The sequence below is a fragment of the Erithacus rubecula genome (genome assembly GCF_903797595.1).
Source record: "Erithacus rubecula genome assembly, chromosome: 5".
In the NCBI taxonomy this organism is placed as follows: domain Eukaryota; kingdom Metazoa; phylum Chordata; class Aves; order Passeriformes; family Muscicapidae; genus Erithacus; species Erithacus rubecula.
This window is the reverse complement of record NC_136687.1, coordinates 49,557,605-49,570,046: the sequence shown is the minus strand read 5'-3', so window position 1 is coordinate 49,570,046 and position 12,442 is coordinate 49,557,605. Positions and strand designations below refer to the sequence as shown.

The window sequence follows — 12,442 nt, the reverse complement described above, 5'->3', positions numbered from 1 at the left end:
AAGCAGCTGCTTTTGAAACATAAGAAACAGCTGCTAGATTACAACAGTGGGCTTCATATTAATGGTCTTCATTCTCACTCCTTCACAACATAACACAAACTCACCAGAGGTTTCGTCTACTCTCTCGTCCACCACATGGTCCTTCTGATGAACCCACTCGCTGTTGCACTTAAAATAGATCTGTGTGGCTGGGCTTGCTTTGCAGTACAGATTCACAGGCTTGTTCTTCACAATGTAAGCCTCTTCAGGTTCAATGAGGAAGTGGGGCAATGGTTCTGGAGGATCAGATGGAAAGGTTTCTGGAAGCTCATGAAAAAAGTCGTCATCTGTAAAGGAAAAATGAAAGAACCAAAATTCAGCTGGCAGACACACTTGCAAAAACTGCATAAAACTAAAAAAGGTGCATAATTTTTGGATAAAATACTATCTTAGGAGCATTCCTCAACTGAGGTTTAGATGCACTGCTATTTCCAACTAGAAGAAACTGTTCTTTACATCCTGAGCATTCTTTCCTCTCTGTGATGTGGCAGGGACGTTGCACATTCACAGTCCTTTGTTACCATCATTGGCAATACCAGCAATAAAGCTTTGTGTCAGTTCTTGGTACAGTTGCCTGAAAAACCATAAAGAGAAATAATGGAAACCTTCAGAGGCTCCAAGGTCACATTTTCAATACTGACTTATCACACTGAGTAATCAGGTGTGTGCAATAGCTATTGCCAGCTGAGGCTCGTCCAAATGGGAAACAGTACCTTTTGTTTCAGATGAGTAATTTGAAATCTGAGGGCAAAAGACTAAAAGTCCAGTCTGCACCTCTTTGTTTGTACTCTGACTGTCCTGCTAAGACTGCTAATGAAGATGCCAAGCTATGCTTTATTTACTCTCTCAGTAGAACATTGGTCTGCAGTCCTTGCTATGGAGAGGATGTGGGAGCTGGGACATGGAGCGGGGCAGATGAGAAATGGTGACATTTTGGGCAAACATGGACATGTGCTAGTGACACAAGGAACCTCAGCACCTCTCTGGTGTTGCTGGTAAAGGACTAAGTCAATGAAAGAAGTCTGGAGAAGGAGGAAAAGAATCCATTGTGCAGGAAGCAAGACTGAAAACACCAAATGTGCATACTTCCCTTTCTCTCTCTGTTTTCACAAATCCTCTTTTACAGCCCCTCTGCCCCTTTGTGCAGAGGAAGTCTGGCCCATCAGAAAGCACTAAATTCAGTGGAGAATCGCCATCTCCCCATCTCTCTGCCCACCTGCCATCAGAGCACAGGAACATCCAAGATGCTCGAGCAGCAGAGTGGTGGGGGGCACCAGCCCCTGACAGACCCACCAGCAGTGAGCTGGCAGCTCTGAAGGCCTCCCTCAATCTCCCCTTTCTGCCTCTGACACAGTTGTCATTATACCCAGTGATGGATGCTGCTGCTGATCAATAAAACCCCGTGGAACATCCAGCTGAAAATACTGGCTGGCTCTCTCCTCCCTGCCAGCCTCCTGGAGATGGAATGCCAGACAGCTCCCCCCCAAACCTGACACCTCCCTGTGCAGAATGTGTCCAGAATGACAAGGGGCACGACTCTTCTTCCAGATACTGCTTCAAAGACAAGAAGGAACAGGGACAGATAGAGGAGAGAGGGGCAGAAGGTAATTTGGTACCTGAACTGTATGAAAGGAAACTGCATGTCTTTATCAGTGATGGGAATTCCTTACAGAACAAACCACTTTGTGAACCTCCTAAACTGTTTAAGAAGAGAACATATGTTCACCATTTTTTTCTTTTTTATTTCCAAACCCCCCCCTCCCTCCATATTTATTTAAAAATATTCCTGTCCTTCTCGGTGTCTCATTTTATAAGGAATATTAGGCCTGACTCACTACTGCGTCATTCCTTGAGAGCTAATAGAAGTGAACTGGTTCAAAGATAAAAAAAAAGGGCCAATACATAAAGCCTGACATTCTTCTAGCAAAGGGAAAATCTGTGACACACTGTAACACTTCTATTTCCATCTCCAATTAATCATTTCCAGATATTCAAATTAAATTTAATTTTTTATCACTTTCCCATGCTTCCTTTTATTTCTGCAGTTTCTTTTTCACTCTGACCACACCAGCCTCCTTCTGCAATCCTATTTCCTCTCCTCATTAGGTATTTATTCTTTGGTCCATTTTACTCCCCATTTTTTTCCAAAAAGAAAGATGAGTTACAGTAAGTTAATGGGAGTCCTCATTTGGTTTCATGACAATGAAACATGTCTGAACTGAATCAAGAGGCTTTTTAGCATTCCTCACCCCCTTCCATGCACACCTCTCCTCTTCCCCTCTCCTACATGCTGCTCCATAGACATCCACGACACAGAAACATTAGAGATGAATCATTTCCCCTGAATTGCCACAGGACATATCTTTTTCTTCTGGTCATTTAATTGCAAATCAGCAAGCAGACAGATGGAAACTAACAAAGCACGCATATGTTTTATAATTAAACAAGTATTGCTTCACTAATTTCTGGTGACTGGAAGAACAAATGTGTTTATTTTCACCACTAAATTTCTGCACATTATCAAAGGCAATAATTACAATGCCTGACCAATTAACTGCACCTTAACAAAGATAACTAGAAAGTCTAAAAGGAAGGATTAGCAAGCTGCAAAAACGAAAAAAGAAGGTTTTCAAAATTATTTCTTTAATCAGCCTGAAAAGCAAGTGTGGGTTTTGGCTTTTCCTCCTGAAAGTAACTGCTTATAAAGTTTAGATATTATTTGTATGTATTCAAAAGACTGCCCAGTACACTATGATCTGGTCTCACATTTTGATTGTGGTGACAGCTGCTTCTCTCCACCAACCTGGCTATCCCACAGTCAGGTACAAGCCTGTTTTATTACTGCCTTTTTGCTGTGATTCCTCCTTACTCTTCTCCAGCAATAATAAAGCTCAGCTTTATTTTTCCACACTCTTTCTCATTTCTATCAAGAGGCATCTGAACCGCTCTTAAATGTTAGGGATATAGATGGAAACCATTCACAAACTGTCACACAAATAGTGCTCAAAGGCTGCCACGTCCCTGGAAACTGGCATTTAAAACTGTCACTTTCAGGAACAATTTAAGATAGCAGCTAAGAAAGATTCTTTTTGCTTTTTGAACTTGAGAATGCTCGTTCCATCCCTGCCCTCGTACTGCTGCTGTTAATAGCAACAATGCTGGTTTTTTATAGAGCATTTTCTCAACCATCAACCTTAACACTCATCTTGGAGCCAAGCATTTTATTTTTTGAATTACAGTGACATGCTGTTGTGCTTCCATTGTAATGCTCACAACAACATGCAAGCATAATTATATTGTTAGTGTAATTATATAGCAAAATATTCCTAAAAATCTGACACAGAAAATGTCAATATGGGACATTTGTCTGTGTTGGGATTTTTTACAGTTTTCTAGGGAACAAGACCTGATAACACCAAGGCAATCTAATGAATCTGTGTTTTCACGAGGACAGTTTCTATCAACCCAATAAGCAGTTCCATCAGCTTCTCCTGACCAGCTCTATTTAAACACAGGCCATTCCTTTCTCCATACAAAAATCAAACCCTGACTTTGATTTTTCAGGGATTTTGTAATCACCATGTGGCCTGTTGAGGCAGTTTCTGTAATTTGGATGGGGGTTGCCTCTCATGGTGTGCTCCATTGCTGTATGAGGGGATAAATCTTGCCTGAGACTTTGATCTGCAGCTTCCTGACGGGTGATCACCGGTTATTTAAAAATGCTCATCTCCCAATAGTGCAACAAACAGCAAACTTTATAACTCTCTTATTTAACTCTCCTAAGTAGTTAGACTTCTTTTATTTTTTCTTTTGTCTGGAGGAAAAAAGCTAATTAAACCATTTGGGAGTGATGTGGAAGTGTAGATACAAACAAACACTAAAAATTCACATACTTGATTTCCAATCATTATGCCAATGTCATGTGCTGCAAGTTCCCCTCACAACCTTGATCAAATGCAAACACAAGACATACATTGTTCTCCCTTGTTGTAACAAATCCCCTTCTGTGCTCAGTAACTTTGAGCTGCAAGTTTACTTCTGCAGTATGTCACATTCATCTTTATTTTCACATAATAAAGTGTACAGCCCATCTGTTGTTATTGACTGATTTATATTAGCAAGACAAAAGACCTGATTAATGGTACTGCTAAACTGGTTGCAGTCATGCAATTCATTCATATTAAGAAAATAAATTTTTAAAAGCCACTTTAATGTACAAACTTCATTTGGAATTTTAATTTTAGTTGCTGGCCCAAATACAGATACACTTTTTTATTTGCCTTCTGTAGTATCTGACAAGTATGTTTCTTAAAAGCACAGTCAAATGCAAATCTATAGGAACAGGGAAAATGCCACTGAAATAAACATTGATAAATTTGGCATGGGCTGTCTCATATAGGAATTTCTGCTTAATTTTTAGTTCCCTTTTCTTTTAAGGTAAAACAAATCTTTGCCTAAGTCAGGAGCCTTTTGATGTTAGGAAAGATCTTTATTCTTTTCATGCATTTGTCTGTAAAACTGTACACATTATAGCTCTCCATGCATAACACGTGAAAAGAGAGATTTAATGGTATCCTTTTATGGATTAGTATCCCTGCTCTAATCTGTGGCAGGAAAATATTGTGCTCCCTACACCAATCTATTCATCTCTAGATCACTAGTTTTATTACTATATACAAAGCCTTAATTCTCATCAGCCCAGCATATAACTCAGTATATATCTGAACTGCGAGACTTGAACTATTATTGCTTAGATGATAATATATTGGACCATTATCTCTTCATGCGAGACCTGAAGCAAATTCCTCTCAAATGGAATTTACTTCAGAATGATTCAAGAGCAATTTAAAATGAATGGCTGCAAAGTTAATTCTATTTGCATTTGGGTGCCCATCACTCGGCACGATCGTTCTCCGAGCGTTGAGAGAAAGGCAGCTGGAGTTTACTGTATGGATGGGATTTCTGTTCAGGTTTTAATGTTATGATTAAAAAGCTTTCTAGAGCAACAAGTACTGTTTACTGTGAAATTAACAGCAGGTGCTAGCTCAGCCAGACAGCTTATCAGGATGGAGGCAAAGGTTTGCTATACAGTGCACACTCTTTCAGGAAAGGAAAATTGCTCGGCTGGAAGTCCTTTAGTAGCAGGGGTTTCTATCCTCCTAGGAAGGGCATGCAGTGCCACCAAATGGGGACCAAAAAACACTGTATGCCACAGAGCCTGCCTCCACCTTAGAGGCCCATAACACCACAGAGCTATGAATGCAGCATTAGTCCAAGTTGAATAAAAACTGGGAAAGAGCAGGGCTTTTTCTAAGAATCACTTATGAACAGTTTCCATACCAAAAGGCCCTCTCAACCCTGCCTCAGCCTTGGAGACCACACAGGGACAGAGAATGCCCTGAAAGAGAAAGCGCATTTTCCTGCCTTGACTTGGGGAGAAGAAGAGTGGCTTTCTCAGCACTTACCCTTTGTCAGCCCTACCTCTGGCTTATGGCAAGGTGAGCATGCAGTAAGGCAATCACTCCTTATTCTTCAGCACCTCAGAAGGGGGAAGGTATCCCCAAATAGCCCAGGAAGACTGCAATTATGCATTAGCAAAATATTTGGCCAACCTTGGAGGCTAGCATCTGGTTGCTTGCAGCTGAGTTCACTGGCAAATCCTTATGTGCTTAAAGATGAGGCTTGGTTTTGTGGCAGCCCACAAACCAGATCCTTGTTGAACTTTGCTGGACCCTCCCAGGAGCAAGGTCAAGGGAATTTCTGACTCAGATTTACTGAGCACCCACAAAATTAAATGTTGTTTTTGTCAGGGAAGGCAGAGTGCAGGCACAGTCTGGGAAAAGTGACAGAGAAATCGATAGGGCATGCAATGTTTATCTTTTTGGGTGACTTCAGCCCAGAAACAGAATAAATAAAGATCACAAAGAGGAATGAACTTTCCCTGCACCTGCAGTAGCTCAGTGAAGACTCCAAGCACATCTCAGCTTAACAACACATCCCCAGGAGGTCAAACCCAAGCTTTGCTTCCACTTAACAAAGAACATGTGCACTGAGTGGCAACATATGTGTCAGAAGGCTGCTGGGCAAAAGTCTCCCTCTCAAACACAGGAACATCAAAGGAAAGCCAAACATATCCTTTCCTGTCCTTCTGTACCCCTAGAAAAAAAAAAAAGGAACTTTCACAGCAGCACAGGAATCAATACTTGATGCATGGTGAGCCACAGGCACCAGCCTGAAGCCCTTTCAAAAACCCAGACAATGGGCATCTCAGACACCTGAAATGCTGGATTATTGGCTCAACTAAAGAGTCCAGGAAGGAGGTTTCTCTTATTTGGACACAGTCCTACTATACAGACCATCCTAAATAAATAAACCATACCTAATCAAGCCTGCTATGCCTGCCACACTCCAACCAGCCTTTCTCAGAAAGCTGTGAAGAGCTGAAGGGGAGAAGAAAACACCATGCTTTCCCTTCTAACAGCAGTGCACACACAGCCTGCCATTACACTGGGGCCCTGCTAAGGGTTGGAGCTGCAGCTCAAAAGCAGGGAGGTTCCACAGTCAAAGAAAGCAGCCAACTGAGTGGCTGCTGGTGCTCCCCCCTGGCAGCCCTGTGGAGCAGAGCCCTCTCCTCTTGTGCACTTCTCCCTGTGCCCCTGTTTTATGTGAAGGCTGCATGCCCAGATAGAAAGGCAAGGGCAGAGGAAGATGAAAGACTCAATGGTTATCACTCAGCCACAGGCCATGTGGACACTGTGCCTACAGCAATCAGTGTGTTCTCCATATCCCCTGCTCTGATGGTGCCATCTCCTCTCAGCCCAGTGCCTGGAGTGCATCTGGCCTGGCTTACTCTGGTTAACTGCACTGCTGTTAATCAACAACTAACCCCAGTGCAGTAAAATATGATTTGCATTAGAGTAAGGAAAAGGAGAATCACATCTAGATGATGTGAGGAAAACACTGTACCACCTTTAGAAAGAGCTTTGCAAATTATATATTACTGTTGGGGAAAAGGCACTTTCCCCCAGTTTGCTTAATTCATAATTATAATTAAAGCTTCTGCTTCTCTTGAAACTTTAACAAGTAGATGAGAGGAAAATTGAAAACAAAACTCCCAGTGCTCTATAACAGGGAGATTTTTTTTTGTATCCCATTGCTAATTCAAGACAAAACCTGCAGGTATATATGTAGACATGACATCTAAGGTTCTGTATCCAGAACATTTCCATTGCCCTGAGACAAACTCTGTCAGACTGCCAGCTGCTGCCTAAACATGCAAGAGATGGTGGAAGTTCTCATTAGCATTGGGCTCAGCGTCAGAAAATGCCACAAGATGGTATGATTTCATGCAAGGCAATTGAAAATACTTTCTGTCATATATGAAGAGCACCAAGCTGTTCTTTGAGCAACAAGGTTCATGAGACTTGTTGTCAATATAGGAAACTTAATGTAGTAATCTGCAAGCACTACTTTCTGAGTCTGCCTAACCATATAAATAGATAAAAAAGGCTGGAGGCAAATAATCAGGGGGTGAGGATGACTTATGAGCATTGAGAGCGTGAAATGTAAAGTGAAGAGGCAAGGGCCCTGTTTCTTTGCCTGCTCTGAGTACCAGCAGTCACACCCCCCCCTTTGCAAAATATTAATTACTTCTGATGGAAACTCATTGTGCTTGCACAGGACTACTGGATATGGTTGGCTTAGTTACTGTGCCACAGCTCCCAAAAGCACAGCACTTGAAAATAAAATGCTTGACAAACAGCAGATGACACCAGTGACATTTTGTGGTGATTACCCTGTGGAACTTTCCACCCTCTTTCCACTTCCAGGGTTGTCAAGCATTGGGACAGGCTGCTCAGGGAGGGGTTGAGTCACCATCTCTGGAGATATTTGAGACATAGAGATGTGACACTTAGTGACATGGTTTAGTGGTGGATTTGGCAGTGCTGGTTTAACAGCTGGACTGTCTGATCCTGGTGATCTTTCTGACCTAAACTATTCCATGAACGTGTGATTTGTTTAAAACTAATAAAATATTCATTCTTCGGAAAAAAAAAAAAAAAAAAAAAAAGAGTGGGTTACAGACTATCTCCAAAACTTTATCTTCTTACTCTGTCATGTAATAAACTCACAGAGTGACATGCAAGTGTTACTTTGCCAAGCACTCACCAAGCATTTCCCTATTGTCCTGTGAGCTGCAGGCATTTAAATGGAAAATTAATACAGCTCCTGATAGATATGGTTGATATGGTTGTGCTGGTAGAGTTCAAGCCTCTTAGTGCTAGTTGTGTCTTCTCTGATACAGATGCAAAGATGAAAAGCAGAGAAACTTCAATGTCAGCCCACTAGGTTTTGTGTCCTCCCTCTTAAGCTTTTTCATTTTGGATTCTAGATTGTGACAAGTCTGTGTGATGGCATGGGATCCCCTCCTAACCACCTGAAAATCAAAGTCTAATTTGAAACATTTCTGCCCCAGCTGCCATTAGTGGTCATAATGGTTGACACAAGGTCAAAAATTATGAAACCTCTGAGGAGCATCATTTCCTCTTCAGTGTTAGGCTTCACTTCCCTTTGACACATTAGTCCTGAAGCAGCTCCAGGCTCTTGACCCCTTCTTTAACCCTGATAACTGATTAAAGATGGACAAGGCTTAGGCTAAAATACTTCTTGTTAAACCTATTCATTCTCAAGTTCCCTTCAGGCACTCTTTGTCACACAGGACAGAGCCTCCCATATTTACATGAACATGAAAGAAGGTGCTTGTTACAATAAGACAAAAAAAAAAATCTCCTTTTACAAGACCTGAGAACCTTTATGGTTAGATGGTAGAATGCATTTTACAGCACATACAATATATTCTCAACACATACTGGAAACAAGTTTCCTGGGTATAGTCCAAAGCATACAATTCAGGAAAAGTTCCAAGGATAATTAACTCTACACACATTTTTAGAATTAGAAGTTCAGACTCAGGTTCTTTATCTTACTGCTATGCCAACAGTCCAAACATGGTGTCCCAAACATGATAACCAGATGAAAATTTGATCCTGCATTTTGAGGCTCTTAAGTATCTATCATGTGGAACAAAGACAGAGCTCAGGCCAGAGTCATCAGCTGCAGGCAAATGGATTTCAAGGCCAGTGGTAAATCATATTGCACAGCACAAGTTTGTTTAATAGAGAGAAATCTGTGTGCAGTGTGTTGTTGATGGCATAAGGAAAGGAGCTCCATACTGCTACCTTGAGTGAGGATCTGTAACTGAATGTGGCACTTTACAAATACTTTCTCAGCTTTTTACATTGTTTCATATGAATAATTAAGCTAGCTTCTTGCATCAGCATGTTAGTGTTAAAATGTCAACCTTTTTTCTAGCAAGAATGGTTATTTTTACCCTTAGTTTGCCAATTATTAAAAGTGCAGCAGAGCTTTGTTCCCAGTTTTGTAACACTTCCAATGAAAGCATTTTTGTCCCCATCAAAAACTGATGATCCAACATCTCCTAATTAATAAAACTGAGATTTAGTGGGATGTCATGGATCCTAATTTCATGAGCTATCTGAAGTGTATAGTTAATCTAGACAGTGGTGTCACTCCATCTCAGAAAAACACAGGACAGGTGACTATACCTAAAATAATAGCTCAGTCACATGGCACCTGGTTAAGGCATTGAGCTGAGACCCAGACACTCTTCTGTAGCCTTGGGGAAATCTAATCTGCCAGGTTCAGAGTCCCATCTGCAAAATTGATGTAGGAGCTTTGTATCACTCTGCTCACTACCTTCAAACTGAGCTAACAAACTCTGTACTCAGATCCTTCCTCCGAAACTTCTCCCAAATGCATGCCAGTATAATATGCTAAACAGCCAACAGTTACAGCAAGGATTGGAAACAAATCTGTGTTTATAAAATGACTAGGAACAAAGTCTGCCTATGCTGGAGCTGATGCAAAGTTTGGCACTGGTCTCCCTTTGCATGGATGGAGCAGCCTGGCCTCGGGTGCTCTGGAGGGCTCTCCAAGGGCTGGGGGAGCCCTGCTGTCCTGAGACTGACATTAATCCTCATTAATACCTACATACCCACTACTTCTTTTCATGGTTCTTAATGAAATTATTATTTGCCTGGTGCTGCTTACCTAATTTCATCCACAGTGAATTTTTCAAGAACCATAAATTATCTTGTATGAGGCTGATTTATCCCAGCAGAAGTTCAAATTGAATTAGAAATCCATTAGCTGAATTCTAAGCAGGAGCTCCTGGGGAGAAGGGGAAAGGGGGAGGTGGGGGGGGTGGGGAATTTGGGAATTTGAACATCAGATGTGGAAAAAGGGAAAAATCCTTAAAAGAAGTAGAAAAAGAATAGAAAATATAAATATCTTCTTATTGAATTAGACATCCAGGTATTTATAGAGCCAGATGGAAAAACACAGATTGTTGCTTAGGATCAGAAATATGATTCAGACATTTATTTATTTATTTAGACTAGCAATTGGTTTTGTAAATACATGAGATTTTGTAAGCAGATGAAAAACTCTGTTCCACTTGAATATTTTAGCTCCCATCATGAAAATACCAACAGATTCTGTGCACTATATATACTAATAAAGCTAATAGCAAGCTGTTCAACCAAATCTTAATACAAAATAATCAAAGGCATTCCTCCCTCTGAGGGGAAATGAAAGCCAAAAAGGTTTGTTTGCTTTGGAAACATACAGGATAATTTAATCAGCAGTTGTCCTCCATTCATAGCATGCTTATTTGAGGAGACACATAGACAGTGTATCTCATGGAGCACATATTTATTTGCAGGTGAATATGTCCTCTCCTCTTTCCACCCTACCCTTACCATTAGTAGACATCAGTATCAAAGGAAGGAGATGGAAGGTGAATGCTGCAAGTTCATTGGTCATAACACCCACCCTATCCTTTTCTAAAGCTGGAAACTATAATGGACAAGGCCCATGGACAGAAACTGCACCAAAGTCCCTCATATGAGTTAAGAAGCAGTCTGCATCCACACAGTTCTTTCAGAAATTGGTTACAGACAGGAAATCTTCCCCTGAAGTGACTAATTTAATTTACATTCATGCTTAAGTGTGATTTCTTACTCACAAGTTCTCTAACAATTAAAAAACATTAAAATATTAACATTCAAAGTGAAACCTGTGACAGCAGTCTCCTGGCTTTGGTTTGCCTCCAAGACAACTTCTAGCTCAAGTGTCTGTGAGCTTTTACCCTTCCCAACATCAGGAGCACCCAGGACAGCTCAAACAGAAGTTTTTGTGACCAGAGAGCAAATGTACACCACCCTGCCCTTTGCCTCCAAATATTTTCCATGGACACTAACAAGAGAAATGAGGGGGGCAGGGGGAAAGAAAAAGAAGTCTTCTGTATATTCAGTAAACTAAGTTATGACTGGAAATGATAGCTAAAGTAGAGAAATTCCCAGAAAGTGCTGAGAACAGATCCAGCTCTGAAGTTTTATGGAAAGACAGAGTGAATATTCAGAGACCAGCAGCTGAAGTTTAACCCCTGAATCTATGGATCACACATTAACTTGCTTCCCTCCCTCATCTGCTTAGTTTCTTGTTTGATACACCCATTTTTAATGTAAAGTTCCTACAGGAACTGTTATCTTCTGATAACATGATGCCAACAGAAGATGCCACTGGAAGTGGCACTGGAAAATGCCACTGGAAGAGGGACTTCAGATCCTGCAAAACAAAAGTTTTGCTATCAAGTTACATTGCATTTCTCAACAGCACTGTGAATTGGTTTGGAAGAAATCAGAAGCACTCTGTACTCACACCACAGGTCAAATAACAGTATTGTGTTTCAGCAGCTGAAAGCACCCAGCAGAAACAGAAGGAAAGGGCAGCTTGGAATGTCTCTGGCTTGACAGCCTCAAGCAGCAGGGATAAGAAATACAGAGACAACCACCTTTGCCTTGCAGATGCCACAGGAGATAACACTGCACAGCATAAAGGGCAGAGCATTTAGCCAAACTGGCCCCTAGATCTGCATTGCCTGGATTGGGACACAGGGACATTTACACCAGTTGTTGACTCCCTTGTGTCTAAAAAAAGTGGTATCATTCAGTACTGGTGCAGATTATTCCAAGAAATTGCATTTGTCTGTATCTCAGTATAGTCCAAAGACTGTAAATCTCTGAGGTCTCAACTCCCTCAGCACATGCAAGTGGCCCTAACAAGAAGCAAATAGATTCCTTTGGTTTTGATTTTTAAAATACAGATCTGCACTCAAAAAGACAGAGCAGCACTGTTAATGAATGAATCTAAAATGTAAAGAAGCACTGGAGAGGAATAACAGAAATGCAATTAAGTTAGAGGCTTTGCTGGGCATGTTTTGTGTTGCCATATCATATTTATTTATTCAGCACTCCTCAGC

At 41.1% G+C, this 12,442-nt stretch overlaps 1 protein-coding gene across 2 annotated transcripts in view; it reads right to left on the bottom strand.

Annotated features, from left to right (window-relative positions):
* The window catches only part of UNC5C (unc-5 netrin receptor C), a 242,255-nt gene that overhangs the window by 89,650 nt on the left and 140,163 nt on the right, over positions 1 to 12,442 (bottom strand). For both annotated transcript variants that reach the window (XM_079306932.1, XM_079306931.1), the window contains exon 2: positions 105 to 326. In XM_079306932.1, coding sequence (XP_079163058.1) covers positions 105 to 326 — 222 coding nt within the window. The remainder of the gene's footprint in view (positions 1 to 104; positions 327 to 12,442) is intronic.